The sequence below is a fragment of the Denticeps clupeoides genome, chromosome 3 (genome assembly GCF_900700375.1).
Source record: "Denticeps clupeoides chromosome 3, fDenClu1.1, whole genome shotgun sequence".
In the NCBI taxonomy this organism is placed as follows: Eukaryota; Metazoa; Chordata; class Actinopteri; order Clupeiformes; family Denticipitidae; genus Denticeps; species Denticeps clupeoides.
Genome location: NC_041709.1, coordinates 27,897,217 through 27,922,672, shown reverse-complemented (window position 1 = coordinate 27,922,672; position 25,456 = coordinate 27,897,217). Strand labels below are relative to the sequence as shown.

General features: G+C 41.6%; 2 protein-coding genes across 5 annotated transcripts in view; one reads left to right on the top strand and one right to left on the bottom strand.

The window, feature by feature from the left end:
- Positions 1–24,864, top strand: part of stx8 (syntaxin 8) — a 76,965-nt gene extending 52,101 nt beyond the window's left edge. Inside the window, exon 9 of one of the 2 annotated variants that reach the window (XM_028974369.1) lies at positions 24,839–24,864. In XM_028974369.1, coding sequence (XP_028830202.1) covers positions 24,839–24,849 — 11 coding nt within the window. In that variant the 3' untranslated portion in view covers positions 24,850–24,864. Of the gene's footprint in view, positions 1–3,817; positions 4,360–24,838 lie in introns of those variants that run through there. The other variant, XM_028974367.1, reaches the window with a different exon arrangement.
- ntn1a (netrin 1a) overlaps positions 1–25,456 on the bottom strand; it is a 41,385-nt gene that overhangs the window by 10,143 nt on the left and 5,786 nt on the right. For all 3 annotated transcript variants that reach the window (XM_028974362.1, XM_028974363.1, XM_028974364.1), the window contains exon 2: positions 4,458–4,646. In XM_028974362.1, coding sequence (XP_028830195.1) covers positions 4,458–4,646 — 189 coding nt within the window. The remainder of the gene's footprint in view (positions 1–4,457; positions 4,647–25,456) is intronic.

Below are 25,456 nucleotides of genomic sequence, written 5' to 3'. Positions count from 1 at the left end.
AAAACAAAATTGTAATTAATAATTGACAAAAGTCTCAGAATTGGTTAAGGTCACTTGAAGAGTTTACTTGGGTGGCTTTCCAATGTTTACTATAAATTTTTGTCCTTCCAGTGTTGAAATTCCTGAGTTCCAAAAGAAATATCTTGATTTAGCCAGACAGCCTTTCCTCCTTCCTTCACTCTACTTCTGTTATCCCTTCTTGTGAAGGTCAGTGTCTGGACCTGTAATGTATCATTTCCTCTCTTATCTCACCCTGACAAAGAAGTGGAATCAGTGGCCTTTACAGCCTTATCAGGCGATGTGCTGGCTGGAGAGGCACTAAAGTACATGTAGTGATTAGCGCAATCTCCTCAATCTGTCACTTGCTTCTTCAGACACTCAGCAGAACAACAACCTCTGAAGATTGCTGTCTGTTTGTATGACATATATCAGGCTGTCAGCAAAGCCATTCAGGAGGACTTCTGTTGGACCTCATGCTAAATCAAAGTGTGGCACACATGGACCCCAGGTGGACATCTTCCCGATGCAGGCCAAATAATGGACTTAAGTGTCCACTTTGCAGTGAAGTGGATGCACTTTTGGGAGCTTCTCCAGATGTGTGCAGAAGAGGTGAGGGGCTATGCCCACCAGCCTTTAAAATAAACCCTGGGTGATGCTAGTTAGCTCTAGCATCACCCAGAATGGAACCGGCCCCTCAAATATAGTCTTGCAATATTTGCATATTGGTTCACTGTATACTTGCAATAATTGCAATATTGACGTCTATAGCAGTCGCTAAAGCATTTCACTGCATATCATACCGTGTATGACTGTGTATGTGACAAATAAAATTTGAGTAAATGTTTTATCTCCTCCCAGAAGATCTCTGGGCCACTCCAATGCACCAGAATAGGGTTTCTCACAGGCTTGACAATGTTATAATTAGATGAGATTTGGCCCCTCCAAGGTAAATATAAGTAAAATATAATATATGCTCTGTCAGCCATGTCAGCCTTTTGAACCACAACAGGGTCTTCACAAATTTCACTAACAAAGTTGACACATGATGTTACACACATTTGCCTAATAAGGAAGCAGCTACCAGGATAACCACATTAAAGAATATATTTTGAAAATATTTGGTGGTTAATAAAGCTCTGCTGGGAGAAGTGTCCATAATACCAAGCATGTTATTAAAGCTAAACTAGCCTTCATGGCTATTAGCCAAGAAATGTAACAATGGCAGTTGGATAAGCTTGTCAGGCTAAAGGCTAGTGAAGAGCTAGTGCTAGTTCTCACAACACTTTAACATTTAAAAAGATACAGAAGCCAAATTGCTATGGTTTCCTCACAGGCATCTGTAATCTCTCAAGGCCATCAACACCAGTAACCCTTTGACCGATATCAAATGCTGGTTCATGTCAGGGGACATGCAGGAAAATATCCATGTGAAGTGGAGTAAGACTGTTCATTATGAAAGAACATTTGGAAAAGATAGAGTAGGTGCAGCGCAACTGTTGACAGGCCACCCAAGATGACGTTGTAGTCCAGCATTCATAAAAAACATGTCAGACCTGGGTGTTGTTGGCTGAACTGCTCATTTGCAAAATCCAATTGCTTCAACAGCAGAAGGCTTTGCTTCTGATGGCTGATCCGTGATGGCAGAGAAAGTGTTCCTGTTGCTAAGAATTGAGGTTGGGGTCTACCAGAATATCAAGGCACAGAATTTTTAAGTTATTTATAGTCTGGTAATGTAGAAATATAGATATCTGTAATCCACACACTGTCCTACAGAACAATCACATCACATATTTAGACTTATTCTAACCTAATTCTTCAAATACATGTACCAGCAACCAGTGCTGATAACAGCACATCATCATAATTCTGACCATATGTACACTACCAGTAAGTATGCACCTAGTCATTTATGGGTATTCCATTTTTTACATTATAAAACCAAACTGAAGACAATACTATGAATTAAAACATGTCAGGTTATATAATAAACAACAACAAAAAAAAAAAAGCAAGGCAAAAAACATTTGCGTCTCTCCAGGCAGACTCTTGGTTAGACAACAGGGATGGTTTCCGACAGTCCTCAGGTTTACTCTGAACACTTTCTTATCATTCATTCATGTTAATGAGTATCTCATCAAGCGGCTTTTGATTATGACAATAGTGAACGAAGTAGCCATGAAAGTAAAAAGAGAAAAACGTCTGAAAAGAACAGATTAATCTAATATACATCACTTTCTCCTGATACAAAAAATGCCAAATATGTTCCTTGCACTGGATTCTTCAAAATGGATCCATCTTAGTTTCCATAACCATCACAGAGTAGGTGTGTCAAACTTTTGACTGGTATATAACTAGAATAGATTCTATGCTTTATTATTTACTCCATGTATTCAGGTTTTACCTTCTAATAAGAAAAATTGACTCACCAAATTAGTTTCTATACATAATATATAATGGATCCTCCACCTCTGGGTTAGAACATGGAAGTGCCAGGGAAAGGAGCAAGATGCACATTTCAAAGCATCCAGCAGAAGCATGAATTTATCGGCTGTGTGTGTGGCAAACTCCAGGCCACTGTGGTCACAAGGATCAGCTTGGAACATTTTTTTTCTCAAACCAGAAGTCTCACACGGAGGCAACTGGTCGCACAATAAATAACCACCAGGCCTTAATTGATGTCACTTCGGCACACTCCACTTGTCAGTCATTGAGTGCGCAAAAATTAGTTATAAGGTTTCACTGAGTGATCACGAATTACACTACATGGAACATTCTGGAGATCTCACCAGTTAAGCTCATAAAACAACATTACATCCTTTCTCAATGAGTACAATCACGAAAGAATGAAATCCCCGGGGATGGGTAATTCAACATTAATTCAACAATGTAGTCCAAATATGGCTTATAAAAATGTTTATATTGGCACGTGAGTCGGTTTTGCCTTAACCTCATGCCACCATCCATTTTGGACAGGAGTGCCTTATAGTGACATTCAGTTGAAAAAAATGCTTATGTAAGCTGCCCTTTTTTTAGTAAAAAGCACCATTTGGTTTTCAGGTTTTGTCTGGTTCATAGATGCTCTACATTTCATTTAAGTGGTGCTCTTATCTGGAATGAAAAAGAGCTCAAAGGATGACAATGTTATATCTGTTAAATGGGTGTAAGGTGGATGAGAGGGAAGTGAAGAGAGAGGGTGGCAGCAAGTGAAGGAGGTGCTTCATATCAATCAAACAAAGAAGGGACTCATTTTCTATCCCAAAGCTTGGGAAGTGACCAAGAGGAACCCACCACACAAAGCCACTGCCTGAAGTAATGCATTTCTGGGCCAACTATTGCCTTGGCTTCAGGAGGAAAACAAAGGCTCTGAAAATATGCATATACTGTGTGTGTGTGTGTGTGTGTGTGTATACACACACACACACACACACACACACAAAGCTGCATACTTAAAAGTACATTTTTATATACTTTTATTACTTGACCTGCAGATGTTTCCCCAATGGATGCAGAAAGAACCAAGTCTTATCCATTGAGACAGGATGTAATCACGAAAGAATTAAATCCCAGAGGCGCATTGTACACACAGTCATATGATGAATGTCGGTTTGCATTCCAGGCTGGCGTGAGGATGGGACACCTAAGAGGGGTTAATGTCAGTCTGTAATAAGGCAGGATGGCTGTGCTAGTTGGGTCCATGCAAGTGAATGATATGGCTCAGTGCAGAGGGTTAATATGTTACTCTGTGTAGCCTGTTCTAAACACTGACGTCAGTCAACAAAAACACTTTTAGCCAAATAAACTGTTTTGGTCATTTCAGGTTCGCCACCTCTGAGGTCATGTTGACTGTGCCAAGATTAAAACAACAAGAGGTCCCATCATCAAAGAACGAAGAAGCACTACTGAATGTTTTCTCCTGGTGACTGATGGCCATAAGGCCATCTATTTATCTGTTTGTGAAAACATTGGGACAGGTTTAGGGGGTGAGGAAGTAAATGGGTATCACTATGCAGGGCATGTCAGGGTGTGACCAGGGGCCTATTTGCACAGAACATCCTGGCCAACCGTCTCTGTTTTCTCTTTCATTATTCCCTCGCTTTTTCTTGTGCTCCCCCCTCGCTCTCCCTCTCCCCCACCTTCTCCCAGTTCCCCTCACTCATCTGACCTGCAGCAGGGATCACTTCACACCTCAAAACTGTTTGTTTGGCTTGTCCCATCAGACCATCCCAGCCCCCTGTCCCGAGATGAATGTGAATCTCTCCATTTCAGGAGACGCACCCACAACCCTAATACCCTCTATCCCACAGCCCTGCCCGCTGACAGAGGCCCATGGGGGTCTAGCAGCGCTGGAATGTGGGGATTCCTCCCGGCAGTGTCCATCAGGAACTTCCTACAGTTCTGACAGGCGAAAGTTAAGAAAAAACACAGGCTTTTCAACAGGACCTGTGCACGTAACATACCTTTGCAGGCCTTTCTGTGGGAGATAGGCTTAGACATGTCTCTGTAGTAGCCCTCCTTGCAGTAGTGACAGTGGCGGCCAGCCGTGTTGTGTCGACAGTTGAGGCAAACGCCCCCGCTCTTCCTCCCGGACAGCTTGTACAGCTCCATGTTGAAGCGGCAGCGCCGGGCGTGGAGGTTACAGTTACAGGCTGGTAAGATGGAAAAACGTTTCATAAAGCCGCAAGCTGATTATATCCTGATTATATATCCTAACACTGTGTGTGTGTGTGTGTGTGTGTGTGTGTGTGTGTGTATATATATATATATATATATATATATATACCTTTACTATCACCATCAGTATAGCACAATTCTGTTAATTATGATTTATGATTTTACTTTTTTGTGGTAGACATAGAGATTTCAGCATTAAATTGACAATTCATTTAACCATGATTAAAATATATGGGATTGTATTTTCTTGTATTTTGAGGGATTATCCAACAAATGTTAAACTATTAATTATCAGGATTAAATATTATATATTTACACATACACACAAATTAATCCCAATAACAAGCCATGATTAATCATGATTAATCATGATTAATAATGACAAACTTTTGTCTGTGTCTCACCAGTCACATTCATTGATATACAATACTGTATACTGTACTGTATACAAATTAGCGTGATGAGGTGGATTCCCTCCATGCAGCACAGGACTTTTTGGGTTTTCTCTGAGACCCTAATTTGGGATTTGGGAAGTACAGTTTATGCATTTCTGTGCCCTCCTGATTTCAAGTTTTCTTTTGTTCATCTGTTTAAGGAGGCTTATATCAACAGTTCCCACTACATAAGGTACCTCAAATAGTTGCCCACACTGTGGTATGTCACAGTATGTCACAGTAATAGGTTGTAATTATTTATTATATTATTTATTTATACCTAATATTTTGTGTGTCTCACCAGTCACATTAATTGATATACACTACTGGTTCAAAGTTGCCATTTCTTACATTATAGAACAAATCTAAACATATGAAATACACATATGTTATTATGTAATAAACAAAAAAAAGGTAAAAAGAGGCAACTCTGAAAAAACTGATTCATCAAACATACTTTTCTCCTACTACAAAAATATTAAATATGTTTCATGTGTTGGATTCTTCTAAATGACTCCATTCCAGTTTCTATAACCAGTGTTGGGGAGTAACGTAATGTACCGGCGTTACGTATTTAGAATACAAAATATGTAATGAAATATGGTATTTCGTTACAGTTACCACTTAAATGAGTGATAATCAGAATACAGTTACTTTTTAAAAATAAATGGATTACACGGCAGTTTCATTTGTTAGGCTATCCTTCTCCTCTCTAATTTTGGTAATTCCACACTGCGCGGACCATGCATAACACAGGTGTTCGGTTGAAACATGCTGAGTTGTGCTACCTAGCGGATCTGCGCATGCACTCCCTCAAGGTTGCGCTCTGTTTCAGCGCCCATAAATCCATGCTACCCCTGAAATTGTAAATAAATATGATTTAATCCACTATTACACCATGATCTTTATACTCTTACAGTGCACATGGACTGAGTGTGTGTAAGGTGACACGCCATCACCCGGTTTAACCTCGCCGCTCGGAGGGTTTGAGGAGGGCCGCGCAGTACGGAGATGGCTGTTATTGGCCGCCGCGAGGAAGATGCGGTCCTAATCAAAAAGAGGGTAATTTTTCTTGTGCAAGGCTACTTTTTATTTTAACTAAGTGATTGAATATGTTGGTGACCATAACAGTAAATACTTTTCAATGGCATATTTTATGTTTGTCTTCCACTTTTCAGCTTTATAAATATAGAAATGGTTAGCGAAAAACAGGGCTTTTTTTATTATCTGTGATTGCTACATTCATGTACTTGTAAAAAGTAATACTTTGGATTACTTAATATATTAAGTAATCCAAAGTATTCAGAATACGTTACTCACATTGAGTAACTTAACGGAATAGGTTACAAACTACATTTTGGGGCATGTATTCTGTTATCTGTAACGGAATACATTTTAAAAGTAATATTCCCAACACTGTCTATAACGCCACAGAGTAGAGGCATCAAAAATTTTAACTGGTAGTGTACACCCATTTTATTGTTCTGGAATTCACCATCATCGGAAATTAAGTCAGTGAAAATAAAACACATATGCAGAATTCTACTTTGCTCTAAAAGAATCCCTGTGACACCAGGTTCCCTGTGTGAATTAGCTGCTAAATATATATAAAGACAGGGAATTCTCACCAAAAAAAAGAGCTGTCGTGCTTTGTTCATCTGTTATTGATAACCACGAAATGTCACAATAAAAGCCTGCTAACTTCCATCTATAAACCAAAATGTGAAGAGGTTCTAATCTGTGAAAGTCCAGACTGAAATTCAGACCATGCGTTAGCCCTTTTGGCACTACGATCAAGTCAATAGTCTCTGTTTTCATCAAGTTAAAGGGGTAGGGCCGTAGATAAACTCATGTGTCCCAAGTGACTAAAAATTTGCTCCAGGGGACCAGACCCTATCACTCCAAAAGAGAATGTTACTTCAACAAAATGTTGCAATTCCTGGTTACTCGTATAAATTGTGGTTGTGCTGCCTTGGCCTGTAGATTAAAATATGTGTTGGGTTGTGAAGTCTCTAGCCTGGTGGTTTGGACAAGGTCAAGCTCTCACCAGGCCCGGTTCTCTTCTGATTATCATTCTGCCACAATACCGCCTGCACATCAGAGACCCGCTGCCGCTGTGTGCATTTACTAATGAATAAGGTTAAAACATAACCTGATGTTTATTCATGACATCCTCTTTGTGTGCACACACACTTGGCTTCATTAGGCGATGGATAAGTCAGCTCCTCATGCATTATTAACCAGACTAGTGGGATGAGGTGGTTTCCCTCCATACAGTACAGGACATTTTGGGGTACCTCCATGACACTCATTTGCGATAAGTACAGTTTATGTATTGTGTGTCCTCCTGAGCTCAAGTCTCCTTTTGTTCTTTCAGGAACATATTCTTAAATAGAGCAGCAGATGCTCTTTTTAAGAAGGCTTATATTAATAGGTCCCACTACATAAGGTACCTAAAATAGTTCCCCTCACTGTGCGGTTCTGTAAATCTAGAAAGGACCCTAATCAAATGGCCAGTCAACATGACCTCTCAGCTTTAGCTCTGGCTGGACTTATATGTATATGTAATGTTAATGATGATTCAAATAATAATAATAAACATTTTATTAGTTGCATTTATGTTGAATCATCCAAGGTACAAAGAAATATAAAACATTAATCATTTTAATTGTAATTAAAATACCTAAAACAACAAATTTACACCACCATCCACCTAAGCATCCACCAATAACCCAGGTTCGAACATCATTAAAAGCCCCTTCTGTAGCATCTGTTTGTACTGATTACTCTGAATAGAGAATGTGAGGTAGGGTTCCGCTGGGTTATTTAATTAGCTATGAGATTTCCTGCATAATATTTCTGCTACACACAGCGCCTTTTTCCTCCTACGAAAAGATGGCCATGATAACATCACCATGTGTATGAGTGTCTGTGTGTGTGTGTGTGTGTGTGTGTGTGTGTGTGTGTGTGTGTGTGTGCACTAACACCTGTCCAATGGTAGACATGCAGGATTCAAGGTGGCTGCATCTCAATAGGGGTCGACACAAAAGCTGCCACCATGTGGGTGTCAAACTACCCACTTCCTGGCAGATCCACAAAGGGTCTCTGCTTTAAAACTGATTAGATGCTCAGAATTCACATTTTATTGTTACAAGCCAGTCCCTCCAACAAAAAAAAAATCCTATTTTATTGAATTCCTATTTTATTGAATATTGAATAAATTGTATAATTAAGATAATATAAAACTGTGTAAGATAATATGTGATGAATGTATGTTATATTACATTTATACAGATTACTTTCAACATTTGCAAAATCTAAAACTAATTTTTACACATCTAACTGCAGCCAACCACTAACATCCACAACCACAAACATCCTTGTCCGTTTCATCCTGTGTATGCAATTCATGATCCAATGCACAATAGGTAACTAAGGGTGTCATAAAATAAAATGTAATATACAGCCTCCTATCCTGGCCTGACCCACGCCTGTCCAACATGGTAACATCCTGCTGCCTTCTCCTACCAGCACTCCACGGTACGTCCTGTTCCGTCCCTGACTGTCTCCCGCTCCCAAGTAACCTCTTCCACTCCAGTGCCAGCCAAACTCCAGTGCCAGCCAAACCTCAGGCCCTAGCCGATGACCATTAATTTTATCCACACACTGCAGTATATATTTTGTCTTTTAATGACGATCAGAACCTGATTCATGCCTCTTGGTGGTAGGCATCCAATTTTGCTGTATTTCATACTGGCCTTCTTGATATGTGGTAATTCTGAGAAGAAAATGTTGTTTAGATATTTAGAATAGGACAACTTCTGAAAGAGGCTTGGTTTACAAAAATAAAATGGCAGACCAAATTGTTATGGACAATAAAAAAAAACCTGTTGTGCAATGAGTAATATAACACATCCATGAATTCAATGCATTGGTGCATCAAAAACCTGCAAACGAGACTCCGTTTTGATAGGAGTTACGATTGTAATGACTGCTGAGAGACAAAAGGTTGTAATTCTTCATGAGGTCTGATTCACCAGATCATCTTGCACATGTTTTATGATCAAATGAAACAAGTTATGATCAAATGACAAGGCTTCAAATATTCTTAAATGAATCAGAGATTTAAGAATATTTGAAGCCTTAAAATAAATTGACACAATTAACGCATTAATTTTTTAATTCCTGTATGGGTCTGACCTATGACATGGATTTGAAATTCATCTGATGCACCTGTATCTGCATGCCCAGAGTGGAAAACGGACGAAAATATTTTTACGCACTTAGTACAGAACTTGCCCGCTCATCATTGTGAATGTGTTCCTTTGTTGCTGCTCGCCTTTTCTTTTAGATTACCCTTGTCTGCCCTCCATTTGCATATTTATGTTACCGACCTCTCGCCTGTTTCCCGATGCCACTTCTTATCAATCCCTGCATACTTCTTCCCTTCCCACCCTGTACTGTGTCCCTGCACCTAAGAACTCCTTAGTCTCCAGTCCACTCGTCCCTGCCCAGTGCCCATTCTGAATTCCCCCGTCTTCCTGCAGCTCCCAGACTCCCAAGCATGTCTTTCTCTGATGTAGGGTGGTAGTAGCCTAGTGGGTAACACACTCTCCTATGAACCAGAAGACCCAGGTTCAAATCCCACTTACTACCATTGTGTCCCTGAGCAAGACACTTAACCCTAAATTGCTCCAGGGTGACTGTCTCTGTAACTACTGATTGTAAGTCGCTCTGGATAAGGGGGTCTGATAAATGCTGTAAATGTAAATGTGATATCAAGACTTTGCGTCTGTCACGTGGAAGGAAGGAAGCGCATAGGCGGGACATAGTGAAAACAATGATTTATAAGTAACAGAAACAAAACCAGGCTCGATGACCAAAAACAGGGGAAACAAAGGGAAGAACTTAAACTAGCCCACAGGCGTGTGCCGATTGCCAGTGGTGGGGCAGTGGTGGCCTAGCGATTAAGGAAGCGGCCCCGTAATCAGACGTTTGCTGGTTCAAATTCCGATCCGCCAATGTGCCTCTGAGGTGCCACTGAGCAAAGCACCGTCCCCACACACTGCTCTCATGGCTGCCCACTGCTCACTCAAGGTGATGGGTTAAATGCAGAGGACAAATTTCACTGTGTGCACTGTGTGCTGTGTATCACAGTTGACAATCACTTCACTTCAAAACTCAACACATCACTTGCAGGGTTAACAAGCACTGACCGGCTGCTCCAGTGCCTTTTAAACACTGTCCTGATTGGACCCAGGTGTGTCTCAAGCTGCAGCCAATCCTGACAGAGCCCCACCTCCACGGGCTAAATCCCTGTAGCCCCAGCAGTACCATCAGAGGAAAAGGCGGGGCGGCAACCACAGGGCTCCTGGCCTGCTATGTCCCCCCACCGGGTACATGCGAGTCCTGTCTCTGCACGTCCCCTCTGATGCGTCTTGCGTCGTTCCCTGCCCCGCACAAGGAGGCAGTCCTGGACCCTCCGGCGACCCTTTACTGCACCCCGGGCTGGTGCCTTCGGGGCACATGCAGCCCCTCCCGCTGCACGTCCCTGGTGCCAATGTGGGGGCTTAACCAGACCATCCGGCCAGCCCCTTCTGCGTCCATTGGAACAAGCAGGCTCTCTTTCTGCCTGTCCCAGCTGGATCCTCATGCCTCTCAGGTGGCTCTGTGGTACTCCGCCCCTCTGGAGGCAGACCCAGGCCCATTCCTGGCCCACCCTCCTTACCGGCAACCCGAACTGCACCCCCCCAAAAAAACTTAATCAGAACTTCCTCCCTGGGGTTCTGCTCTGCTGCTGGGTCGCCATCTGGTGGACACAAAGAGGGGAAATGGGGGGCGAGACAGAGACAGACAAAAGAGAGGGTCGTCTGGTTCCCTCTCTGGGCTCTTCGGGACCTCCTCAGGAGGCACTGCCAGGATCACGGGAGGCGCGACCCTCTCGCCACCCACCAGTGCTCAGTCCTCTTGCATAGGATCCTGACTGGCACTGGGAGTGGTTGTGGGGCAGGGTTCGATCACTGGCTCAGGCTCTGGCTGATCGAACTCCGCTCTCAGCCTCTCCAGGAAGTCCCGATAACCCATCTTGTCTGTCTCACCCTGCTGCCAATGGGCTGCTCCCCAGCCCCATTCTGACCCAGTTAGACGCGTTAGGATGGTGGTGATCTTGTCCGCGTCTGAGAGTGAGGGAAGAGCAGCAAAGTACACCCCACAGGATGCTAAAATGGACTGGCATGTACCTGCTGCTCCGGAGAAGGGTCCAGGCACCATGGGTATGTCCCACACAGGGTTGGGCGCGTTGTTGGAGATGGTGGCTGTGTGGCGTGGAGGGTGATTGATGTCCTCTACAGCAGGCGGGGGAACAGGTGATGGACTGCCATTCAGCTGGGGAACATCCAGGCAGAGGGAAGGCGTGTCTGCTACAGTAGCTGGAGAGGCGGATTTCCCGCGAGGCAGTCCTAGCAGTGTAGTTCCTGGCTGGCGACTTCCCATCACCCTCTTCCACCAGCTTACCCCCACGTTATGGCTTCCTCCTCTCTGTCGAGCACTCTCTCATGGTCCTCACACCACCAGAAGTGATGTGAGTCCCCACGGACCTTGCAACGAGCCATCCTGGCACCGACCGCCCAACTCGCGTCATCGTCGCTCTCATCGACGTTTGTGTCTTCCCAGTCCACGGGGAGCCTTGCCAGCAGAGCGCAGAGTTCCTGGCCCGACATGGCAAAGATTGTGGGGGTCTCATCCTCTGCACTCGTTGCCCACGTCACTTCCTTGCTGCTGCCCACTAACCCGCAGACGTTGCTGCTTCCGGGTTTTGCGGATCTAAGGGTCGACGTCACACCACGGCGCTGCTCACCACAGCTCGACCCGTACACTCTAAAAACTGCTGGGTTAAAAACAACCAAATTTGGGTTATTTTGGTAAACCAGCGCTGGGTCAAAAAGGGACCAATCCAACACTGGGTTATTTTGACACGTTTAACCCAGCATGCTAGGTTATGATTTTTAACCCAACTATTAGTTAAAAATGACTACGCTGCTGGGTTGAATGAAACCCAAAATGGGTCAGAAATTTAATCTAGAAACGTGTTATTAAAATTACTAAAATAAAAACAATTCTACAGCAATACATACTTCAGTAATGGAATTTTATTTATGACAAAACATGTAAAAAAATGTGTCCATGTGACTTAACTTTACATTAACTTTAGAAAAACACAATTTGACACAAACTTTTCATTACATTTACATCATGCATAAACATCAATAGATACTAAGAAATAAATCATCTGTAAGAAACACACAACAAAGCAGGAATTAAAAACAAGGATCATTTGGTAAGAATAAACTTGCAACTTTTCTAAAATGTGCCTTCTGTAAAAAAAAATTTAAAAATACAATACGAGACACATCTAGCACAAAAAGAATCAGACAAAATGAACAACTGCAAGCCTATTTGCTCTAATCAGTGCAAAGAAATTGTGCAACAATCCATACACAGGAATGAAGAGCTGTGCTATAAGCATAATTGTGTCTTACCCTGCTTGCTCATTCTTCAGCTTCTGAATCTTTGGAGGTAGCTCACTTCGACCTAAATTTAGCATTACCTGCTGAATGAAGTGTTTTTAAGCTCTTCGGGTTCTGCAGGTGAAGTGCCAAGGTAAAGCCAAACAAGAGGCACAGGTTGGTGAGTGATTCCATTCCAAGGTTGCCCTCTAGGATGATGCCCACTCTTGAGGGTTGAGTTGTGGCAATGCTGGGCTTGCAGCACTGATTCCCACTGGGATGTCCATGGAGTCTCCCTCAGTAAGACTCTACATAGTGCAAGAAACAAAACAAAAAGAGAATATTCAGGTTAACAGCAATTTGTCTACAATCAGCTGTATAGAATTATAATTTTTATAATTCAATGTGGTTTTATTTTAGGCATTGTAAACAAGCTATTTTGTGTGCGTTTATATATTGGTGTCTTTCATGTTGTGACAGTAGGTGGTATATTGCACCATTTTATATTTGAATGGTACAAATGGAGAAAGGGTTTACTCACTGAACTGCTCTTGAAGAACATAGACGAGTCATCTCCAAGAATGATTGTCCTCTCAGGACAAGGCATCTAATGGCTGTTGGCTCTGTGCTCTGCAAAGAGGTAAACAACACACTTGAATGTAGAACAAAGGAAGTATATCTTATATCAGTTTATTTGTCCATATCAATACCATTGCAAGAAGAAAAGAGAAATATCAACCCATGTTGTTTGTTGTAGCAGGTCAGCTAATTGCTTTCCTATCCAACCTCTCTTCCTCTTGAAATTTCCATCAAACTTGGGACACAACCCATCAGGGGCAGTGGTGGCCTAGCGGTTAAGGAAGTGGTCCCAAAATCAGAAGGTTGCCTGTTCAAGGCACCACTGAGGTGCTCCCCGGGCGCCTGTCATCACTCAGGGTGATGGGTTAAATTTCACTGTGTGCAAAGCACTGAGCAAGCACTGTCCCCACACACTGCTCCCTGGGCGCCTGTCATGACTGCCCACTGCTCACTCAGGGTGATGGTTTAAATGCAGAGAACAAATTTCACAATGACACACCACAATGACAATCACTTCACTTTCACCTCACTTCATCAAGAACACCAAAGAATTCTTCTTTAAGATTTCTACCAACAATCCTGTTAAACTCCAGGTAAACATGAAAAATATAAAACATGCTCAGTTTTGATATTCAGGCAGAGTTATTTATAACACAAATAAACCTCTCTGAACATGATGTATATAAAACAAATAAGAAAAAAAACATTAAAGGACACATTCACAAACCTGCTTTCAGTGAAAAGCGCTGCGTTGGATTATCTGGTTTATGTCAGGCTCATCCTTTACAACCTCCTCTTGTGTAAGAGCAAATGCAATTCCTGATGCAAGCAAGGAAAGGGCTCAGTTCTTGCATAAGTACTTGCATTTCCAAAGCATTTTAAAGTGGCTTTAAACAAAACTAGTAAAGCAAAAAAATGTGGCATATGTTGAAAGTGGGTGTTTACTTTTGACTTTTTAAAAACTGTATGTAGAGAAGTAGAGAGCTACTTTAAAAACACAATGCTGCAAGTATCAAATGCTCACTGTTCACTTCATAATTTACACACATTCAAATGCACGTTTCAAACTACAAACATTCCAGCAGTTTCTAATGAGTAGTTTTTGAAGAATACAACTCACCTTGTTCATCCACAAAATGGTTTCCTCCTTACAGCAAAATTCCTTTAAAAAGGTCCATAATTGAGAAAAACTGAAAAATGTAGACAGAAAAGGTATACTTCTAAAAGACAACATTAAACCCAAAACCCCCTTTCACAGTGTATATGCAAAATAAAGCTTACTGATAATAGGTGGCGCCAATGCAGACGAAAGATATTAAGATATTATGGGTGGTAGTAGCCTAGTGGGTAACACACTCGCCTATGAACCAGAAGATCCAGGTTCAAATCCCACTTACTACCATTGTGTCCCTGAGCAAGACACTTAACCCTAAGTTGCTCCAGGGGTACTGTCCCTGTAACTACTGATTGTAAGTCGCTCTGGATAAGGGCGTCCGATAAATGCTGTAAATGTAAATGTAAGCAGTGTTAGCATAGCAAGTGTTAGTTAGCAAGATATTAAGCAGTGAAGCTTGCAGAAAACTTCTAAATTTCTCCTCTCTCCTTCCCCCACATCTTTTCCCTGACATTTTTTTTTCCTCGTCCGTCTCCTACCCCCGCGGCTTTCTCTCCGAAATTTTTTTTTGTTTTTTGAAAAACGGTGCAAAGACAATGGCGGCTTCTCTTGCTGATGTCCCTGGAAGTTGACGTGACGTGCGTGCTCTCTTTCAGGTCCGCGTTCCCAACCCAGCACCGCTGGGTTATAGACCAAGACCGATTTTCAACCCAAATTGGGTTAAATCAACCCAACAGCAGTCTCTACCCAGCATTTGGGTCTTGGCACGTCCCGCTGCAGAACTACTCGAACCCACAAACAATCATCCAGCTCTCCCCACTGGTGCCCGTACTCACTCCGACTGGCTGAGTTCTTACTGGTTCTCCTCTGCCTTTTCTCTCTGAGCTTTTGGAAAGGGCTACGACATTCTGTCGCGTCCGCAAGCTGATTAGGGAAGAAAGCGTAGCGGCGGGACATACTGAAAACAAGGATTTATTAGTAACAGAAACAAAACCAGGCTTGATGGCCAAAAACAAGGGAAACAAGGGAAGAACTTAAACTAGCCTGCAGGCGTGTGCCGATTGCCAGAACTCAAAGCTCAACAAAACAGTTGCAGGGTTCACCAAGAATGTCGCAGCACCGACCGGCTGCTCCACAGTGCCTAAACACTGTTATGATTGGGCCCAGGTGTGTCTCAAGCTGCAGCCAATCCTGACAGCTTCAAGGTGTAATTTAAGTTTTTATTATTTTGTCACGTTCATACTCATTTTAGTCTAGTGAAGTTTCAACCGGGCATTCTGTGCATTTTAGTCCTCTTGTATCTCCTGGACTCCCAAGCATGTCTGCAAATGCACCCTCTGACTCTTTCCTAGTCTAGTCTATCTAGTCTTTGCATCAAGTTGCGCCAGGTCAAGTGTCAGCCAAGTAAAATGCTTATTATTTAGTTTGAATTATGCATGTATATTTTAGTCTGAGCTGATGACATTTTAGTCTTGTTTTATTCAATGAAAAATATATTTGTCCTTTTTTTAGTTATGTAATTCTAATTAATTAAATTGAATTTCATCAAACCCATTTCATAATTAATACAAGGTTATTTTATTGTTATATTATTTTTACCATATAGACTCAAGAATGCTTCACATCCATTCCAGACATGGAAGATGAAAGAGTCATTTTAGTATTGTTTTGTGAACCCCATTGAGTCTCATTTTTATTCGTCAACAGTATTACATAATATATTACATAATATACATGATTTGTCATAGTTATCATCAGATGACCAGCATTTACGTTGTGTCTCATCACATTTCAGTCACATCAAAAAGATTTGAAATATATTTCATTATAACGAAAACAGCATGCACACAGGACAATTTATGTGATTAATTAATTGCAATATGAGTGATTAAATTCTGTGTATTTGTAATCGATTTACAGCCCTAGTTGCAAAAAGAAAACTGGTTAAAACAATTTCCTTTTTTGTTACTTCCTGCCAGGTTTCTCAAAAATTTACATTTCCTCCTCTGCGGCATTGAAATGATGCCACTGGCAGCATTAAAGTATTAAAGCTGCTGAATTATGATGAGCGCTAATAAAATGTGCTCCGCTCTCCCAGGAAGCATAATGAAGGTAGTTATTTAAAATGAAGCTTTGGTTGGTCACAGTAACCTGGAACAAGGAAAGCATCAAAATTCTGAGGCGTTGTTCGTATTCCCTGTGACCTAAGACTCAAACAGGCCTTGTGGCCCCAAATGTGCTGTGATTCAAATTGTCTTCAGATGGTTGCTTTAGTCTTTCTGACAGGTTTTTCCTTTCTGAGCGCCCTGTCTGTTTCCAGTCTCTTCAGTATTCCTGGTCATCTCCTTCCCCCATCAATTCACTCCCTCATGTCTTTTTTTATTATTTCTCCCATCATCCTCCATTCATCTCCTCTTGTCAGTCTGATCAGATATTTATTTCTCATCCTGTATCTCCAGATTATTCTTACTCATTTACTTAATATCCATCTTTCTTAACCTTGGATTCTTGAGTCTCCACATCCAGATGTAGCAGTGTGTGTAACCTCTCCATTGTTCTTAAGGAAAAATTCCATTGTTCTTAAGGAACATTTTTTAAACCTATGGCCGTCCTAGTGATGACATCCTGTTTACTTCTTCCATCCTCTCTCACTCTGCTTAAACACATCTTAACTTCTGGATCTCTTCCACCTGTGCAAATGTATGGAGCTTGTTTGAATTAAAGATGATGGTGAAAGTGGATATTTCAGGTTCATAAAAGAAGAAAACATGGCAATATAAATATGAGACATAAACATGGCATGTTACAGTTGATATTGAAGAACACAGTACAGTGTGTGATGTGCTACTGAGAGGTCATTTAGCAAGAGTAATGTATATCAAGCACTTATCAACTGGGGTTCATCAGGCTTCCTTTTCAGCCCCTCCAAACCGAGCCATGATCAAGTGGCAAAGATAAGAAAAGTCCTCCTCTGCTCGTAGGGGGACTAATCAAGCCATTCCCGTGTTAAGAGGCTACTTAAGGCACTAAAGGTAACAACAATGGGCTGTCTAATAGCCCTGTATTTCTTCCATTAGCACCCATTTAATGACCACCCTGCCCCCTCGGTTGACTGCCTTTGGAGAAGCATTCACAATACCCCCGATTACAGGGTGTTTTCTCAAGAAAATTCCCAAAACAAGTGGGCCACCAACAGCTGACACTGATAAAAAAATTACCCTCCCATTCAAGCTCCAGGCTAAAGAGCCAGTGGACAGTAGGATACTGTATGGATTGCACCATAAAAATGCCATGTACTGATGCTGACAGCCCCATTCAGGGCAGTGTAGTGAAAAGCCTTCCTGGGAGAATGAAGAAGCTTTAGACCTGTCGGTTTGAGGTAACCCCAAGTCCCCATTCCAAACAATGCTGACAAAGGAAAGCAGGACTGCTCTGAGGTTAAAGGTCCCCTTTATTTAGCTTATATATGTCTTGGAGGCCCGCTAATTATCTTTCCGAAATTCAGACTTGGTGCAGACACAGTGTGTAATGTTTGTTACAGCAAGTGTGAAAAAATGCATTACAAAAAACAACCTTTTTTTCCTATTTAATCTATTTACAAGTCAACTAAAGTATTTGTACTTCTTATGTTGTTGGATTCATCTGACATATATCTATACAACATATTTTTCATGGTTGATTTTTGTTTCATTTTTTTGTTCTATTAAACAGTCAGTTCTGTGTCATGTGAAAATAAGGGTTGTCAAAGTTAATCAGTTAATAAAGTTAATGTGTTAATAGCATGCTCACTCCAGGCATTTTATCATCCCTGATCTTAATGTGATAATTACATTTCCTGGATTGAAGAAGAATTAAACAAGAACCAAGAACCATGAATCAACTTGGTATGACCCGGCAATTATCATAAAGAAGAGAAAACAGCAAAAAATGACCAGCACACAAGCCACCATATCCTCAGGAATATTTCCCTTTGAGCGCACTAATTATCACAGAAAACATGTTAGCAGCAGCATTTCAGCGCTAACACCCTGTCAGTGTTCTATCGATCCATGCTACCTACTGAGATGTGCTCCTAAGCCACAGGCTGGGCTAGGTTGGGCTAATTTGGACTCACTGATTTACATTGGTTTATATTTCCTTGGACATTCTGGTTTACGGTGAGGGTTAGGGTTAGGTGATTGATTCACGCTTTGGTAGCCTATCTCGATGAAGCAGCTCAACTCATCAGAACATCATCTGTACGTGTTTTATTGGAGGTGGCTGCTTTGGTGACTCCTCTTGCTTTATCTCACTCTTCATCACACCAGCATTGTAAATCACAAATAAAATGCTAATGCTAATTGATGAATCACTCTGCAAAAAAAAATCTCTCTAAGGTGAAGGTGTGAGTTTGGTTGCTGTGAGACCGAAGCCCGCTGTGTTTGGACTGCATGCGTTTGGCCAGAGGCAATGGCTGTTGGTTGGAACATGCAGGGCTGGAATCAGGGATCAGATCATTCCTACGAAACGAGAGCAGTGATAGCAGTAGATATTATCTTGTCATATTAGACTGTAATGGTAATGAGAGGGCCTGCCTGTCAGCTTGTCTGAAGATGATAGAGCCATCAAACCCCCTCCGTTGAAGAAGTTTGATATCCTCACACAATGTCTCTTACACTTCTTGATGATGATCAAGATTTCCAAAACGTTCCTAGACAACCGTCAATGGATGAAGGTTCGGGTCAGTTCCAGCCGCTCTGGATCTCAGGATCATTCATCTTGTGTCCAGCGTAGTGTGTGCGAATCCTCTGTTATCTTAGGCAAGAGACAGCCTTTTGGTGGGCTGAGCAGCCAGCTATCACGTTCTGTGAGCCAACATGTGGAGCGCAGCATGCTATTTTCAGCTCTAATCTCTTTCCAGACCATTCCAGGCAGAACTCATCATTCCCAAGGCTAAAATAAGAATATGAGCTTTGTGACTACAGGCTCCTCACATCATCATGTAAAATCTGTTAGCATGCCAAATGTCTGCCTTTCATAAAGGCACAACTGTGCTGCACACATGCAGAGCAGTGGTGGCCTAGTGGTTAAGGAAGCGGCCACGTAATCAGAAAGTTGCGGTTTCGAATCCAGACCCACCGAGGTGCCACTGAGCAAAGCACCGTCCCCACACACTGCTCCCTGTCATGGGACACAATGGAAGTAAGTGGGATTTGAACCTGGGTCTTCTGGTTCATAGACGAGTGTGTTACCCACTACGCTACTACCTAGTGTGGGTATCCCGATCAGCCAAGGTGCCACTGAGGTGCCACTGAACAGAGCACCGTCCCCACACACTGCTCCCCAGGCACCTGTCATGGCTGCTCACTGCTCACTCAAAGTGATGGGTTAAATGCAGAGGACAAATTTCACTGTGTGCACCGTGTGCTGTGCTGCTGTGTATCACAATGACAATCACTTCACTTTCACGATTCATGAGAACCTGGGCAAGAAAGTCCCCCATGACCCCACTCCTGAGAGGCCATACAGCATGAACGTCATGACACCAGGTGCAAGGTCCCTCTCCCCAGCAAACAGTCGTCACCCCCCAATGCAGAATGACGCATGGCAGAGAAGATGTCATTAGCAGGTGTCACCTCAGCCATTAACAAGCCTTCTTTAACAAACCTTCACATTGCTTTATCAAAACACAATTCTGATGCTGCCGATTTTTCAATAAAATTTATTGAGAGAGAAAATGACTTCAGTCAAGCACAGGAAGGCAGCCAGAGGTTAGAGTTGTGCAGGTGTAATTGTGGGACATGCCTGCACCAGTCAAGGTGAGGGTGTGATGGCTGCTATAATGCACCCATCTCCACCGGTCTCTCATAATCTAACAGAATAAGATAACAAAAAACTTCAACAAACATTAAATAAATGTGTGTGAGTGATTTTAAAAACATAAAGCGCCCCCTGCAGTGCTGAATAACAAATTGCAGTTCTACGTGTTTTTACCATCTCCATTTATCTCCACAATATAGCTTGTAGTATTTAAGATTTGTGATTAATGTCAGGGACCAATGGTATTATTCCATTCATTTCGAGCAATTAAATTTTTATTTCATTATCTAGTAAGATAACAGTTTTCAGTTTTTATAATTTTATGTTGTTTTTTATATTTTACGTTGTTGCTGATTGCGATTGTTGGATGTCACTTTCACAGCAAAACAACACATAAGACCTCCCAGAACTGAATTGTTCCATCCTTCTTTTTATTATATTCAATTGTCTGCTGTTGGGGCAGTTGGCCTAGCAGGTAAGGAAGCAGACTACTAGGGTGGTAGTAGCCTAGTGGGTAACACACTCGCCTATGAACCAGAAGACCCGGGTTCGAATCCCACTTACTACCATTGTGTCCCTGAGCAAGACACTTAACCCTAAAAATTGCTCCAGGGAGACTGTCCCTGTAACTACTGATTGTAAGTCGCTCTGGATAAGTGCGTCTGATAAATGCTGTAAATGTAAAAAATGTAAATGACTCGGAAGGCTGTGGGCTCGAATCCTGAACCATCAAGGTGCCACTGAGGTGCCTCCGAGCAAAGTCACCGTACCAACACACTGCTCCCCGGGAGACTCTCATGGCTGCCCACTGCTCACTAAGGTTAAATGCACAGGACACTTTTCATTGTGTGCACCGTGTGCTGTGCTGCAGTGTTTCACGATGACAATCACTTTACTTAAAAAAAGAACTCAAAAGTTCTGTGTCAAATTTTATATTTGAAATGAATAAAACACCATAAAACAAATTTTCCTGCCAGCATAATTATATTCCTGCCTTAAATGATCAGAATTTCTGAATATGTGGTAAATGTTTACCTGGATATTTTCAAAGCATATCTTCAAAAATGCAAACTTATTTGCTTTATATAGCTTGTGTAATTACATTGAAAACATTGGATTACCACAAATAGAAAATCAGAAATGACAGATGGAATTTCTGAACGTTTTATTAATGGTTCTGTTTCAGAACAGAAACAGTATATTATAAGAATTTTTAATTATGCAAGAAAATAAGTGTTCTGGCTGTATCACCATGTTAAAATTGTTGTTAATATCATAATCACAATATGAAAAGCTCCAAAGCTCCATGATATTGCATTTGCGAAATAGTTTTCAAAATCAGGCCTACAGACAGAATGAAATAAAAAAAGCTGTAGAAACCATCTACCTCCAAACACCAGCACAGGAATGAGTAGGAGAGAAGGAGGGTGTCAGTTTCCCACTTCAGTCCTGGTGTGTCTGTCTCAGCATGGCGTGTTTGGGATCCCGGCGCGGTCAGAATGTAAATAGAGATGGCTGCTCTATTACTGAGCCGTTTTCATAGTCACAGACGCTTCAACATAAAATGGGCCTCCTGCCCCACCATACATCTTACACCCCGTCTCTTCAGTCCAGACAAAAAAACTGCCCAGTGCCTGCAGCACCGATCCATCCTGCACTGACATGTTTATTGTTCAGTCCGCGCTCCTTCACCGATCCCAATGACGCCATTCTCCCAGACCCGGAATCACTTAGTGCCCTCTTTTAACTTGCTCCTGGACCATCCGCCTCTTGCAGACCCTGATCATGTCTGGAGGCTTCACTTCATGGGCTGACAGTGGCGTAATAAGGGCCTTTTTTCAACAAAATTCTGCAAACCATGTGTAACAACTCTAGACAAGAATCAATACATGCATCTTTCAGTGAGACGTTTTGGTAGCCCTGACAATACAAAATCCGCTGTTGTGTGTGGTGTGTGTGTGTGTGTGTGTGAAGATGGCAGCAGGCCAGTATTCTGTAAAGAATGGTAGTTATCCAGAAAAAACAATAGAAGCGGTTCTGTGCATTATTGGCCATTTCAGCAGCTGCTTTCTTCCTCCCAGATTGTTTTTGACAACGCCACAGCTGAAATATTGTTCTTGAACCTCTGCCAGAACCACACTTGACACATTGCTCAGAATGGTCGTTCCACCCCTCTCTACGCTAGCATTCCAGGACACGCAGACATGGATTACTCCAACCACGGCAAGTCGGATCACAACTAAACATTCATTTGTGCGTGCATGCATGGAATTATTTACTAGGTAATATTGAAAAATAATACATCTGTTGAAATGCTAGAATATAGCCCTGTATGCTAGCAGCGGTGACAGTGTAATAGTGTCTCCATTAAATAACAATTACCAGCTCAGCCAGGCGTTAATGAGCTTTTAATGTCCCCAATAGGACAGCATGGGAACATGCAGGTGGCCTTGAACAAAGGTGAGGGAAAAAGTGGTGACACAAACACAAACATCAAAACTGATGAGAAAATTTATATAAATATTTACAAATATATATTTTTATTTTCATAAAAATAGATTAGTAAATAATAGTAAATATTATGAATTGTAAATTTACTTTGGTGTAAATGCATATTTATACAATATTTTTATACATGTACACACACACACACATATACATACACATATACAAATGTATAAATTATACATTTACAATAACATTTATAATACATTTCTATATTTAATAATAAATTAATAAATAAATAAATTTATTATGTTTTATATGGAACACATAACATTTTTTTATACTGAATTTATAGATTAAAATATGGTAGTAACATATAAAAATGAATTTAATTTAGAGCTGTAATAGTTATTTGTTTTGTGATCTGCTTTATTTTGTTTCCCCCGCCCAGATCCTATATCTCTGCTCAGCTAGCCTGTGGAGTAAATAAACAGGGCATGGCGGTTCTGGGAAGGGTCATGATGTTGCCCTGTCTGAACACCAGACCAAACAAAGTCATCAAGAATCCATGATGCAGATCATTTAAGTGTGTCGTAGAATGTGTTCAAAATATAGAAATCCTTCACTTTCCCTCTAGATTTCGGCCTTATCAGACCAACCCTGCAGCAACTGGACGTAGAACTAGAACCCCAACCTCCTCAAAACAACAAGAAACATCCAACCAAGCTCAAGAGATTCTGTTCCTAACAGATCTTCCTAATTGATCTTGATCTATGACAAGGGACATTGTGTATTGAAATTACAGTCATATTTAATGTTCGTGGATGAGTAGACAAGCAGCGGTCGGTTCCGACTTGGATCTAGTCCAGGACCCATTAATCATCCCGTCACATCTTTTATCACCTGCCAGCATCATGCCCAAGCAGAAGGTATAAAATACGAGGCTGGTGGTAGAGTATAAAACAGGAGCACCAGCTCTTTATGGGATGCATGTTTTACCTCCTGCCTTGAGTTATCATCCGCTCTGTCGGAGTCGGCGCTGGTGCATTAGCGGCCTGCATTGTATCATCTCATAACACAGACAGTGGCAGTGAAGGCTTAATTTCCTCATCACCACAGTAATTAGTGCCTGTTTGTTTGCTTTTTTACAGCTTAATAATAGTCTTATACTGGAAGTCTCTCCCGTAGGCTACTTTATTTTCTTCAACAGGATGCCCCCCACCTGCACATCACTTAGTGCCCTCACAGCTCGGACTCCAGCAGAGGCAAAGGCCAGCAATTAAAAGTAGTTAGTGATACCACGCTGAGTTGGAAAATCCTCCATGTAATGAAGCATCCATCCCAAATTAGCGGCCTGCGCCTGGCCTGCGTCTCTCCCAGCAGGACACTGACGCTAATTAATTCCTTCCTTTGTCATGGGCGGAACAAAAAGGGGAAGTCGGGTGGTGGGGGTGGAATATCAGACATAGCAAAATTAAAAATCCAAACAAGCACCACTATCATATTTACAGAGTTCCACTGAAAGCAGAGTCAACATTCAGCCATGACGAGAGAGGAATTAGTGAGGAGTTAGTGACAACCAAACAGAAAGACTCCAACTTCACACCTCACAAGACAACACATGATTTCTTTCATGGAAGGCTGAATTATGTGATGTGTGATTTGTGTGTTGGGCACAGAAGATTATACTGAATGTTGTGTGTGGATCATTTTGCTTTTCTGCAATTATCATTTCTTTTTTCAGTTGTCAATCGTTATATTTGTAACATTTATGGCTGCTGATGGATTATATACTAATCAATTAAAATAAGTTGTGCAAAATAGCAGCTAACAATAACTTGATTCTCTAAATATGCAAGTCAAAATAATGATGTTATAAATGGCTGCTGCTATTTGGAATTTCAATATTTTAATTCTCATTTGGGCAATTTCTCTTTTTCTTGTATGTCTACATGACATACACATGGCTAAGGTGATGGGTTAAATGCAGAGGACACATTTTGTTGTGTGCACCGTGTGCTGTGATTGCTGTTTATCACAATGACAATCACCTCACTTTTCACTTCCCAGTGGAGGGAACATACAATAGCATTAGCATGGGGCTAACCAAACCAGGCCACCCCACCTATCATGGTTGGCACCAATTAAATTAAACACTCCAGAATTATGCTAATGACTGTTTGTGTAATAATTCTGTAATTAGCACTAGAGTGAATATTATGCTTGTTTCTTATTTATAGTAAATTGGCCAGAATGGATGAATTTTACATGTCAACCAGTTTCCTTTTCAGGCTCAGCTTGACCTGGCAACCCTTCAAGGGAAGAGCGTGTGGCAGTGTGTTGTCACAAGCACAGCCAGCGAAACCTCATATGGCCATTAATCATTTCAGAGCCTACAAAAGAACCCCTGCCTTCATTTTTCAGTCCAGGTGGTCCTGTCGGCTGGTGAAGCTGTGCAAAAGGTCACACCTTGAGCAGAGCCAAGTGTGCAGAACCAAGTTGTATCTGTTCTTTAGTAATAAGAATTTATTCAGAATATTGTAATTACATGAAAACCATGACACAACTATGACTTAATCAGTGTTGCCAGATACAGAGCTTTTATAAAGTATTTCACACAATAATCCGGGACCTTGTTTCATACCATTCCATGCATCAGAACACACTTCACATGGGTTTCCATTTTGTGTACATTTGAAAGTCAACCCAAATCAGCCAGGTGAAAAAAATCTACCCAGACAGTGACACTGGGTGGAATTAGTCTTGGCATGTCAGTTTTACCAGGCATTGCCTGTTTTGCAGCAGAAAACAGAATGGCAGATAGGTTTTTACTGGTAGGGTAAAAAATTCAAGACTTTATTACTTATGAGAGCAGAATCTGGTTAAAGTTCCATCCTCACCAACTGTCC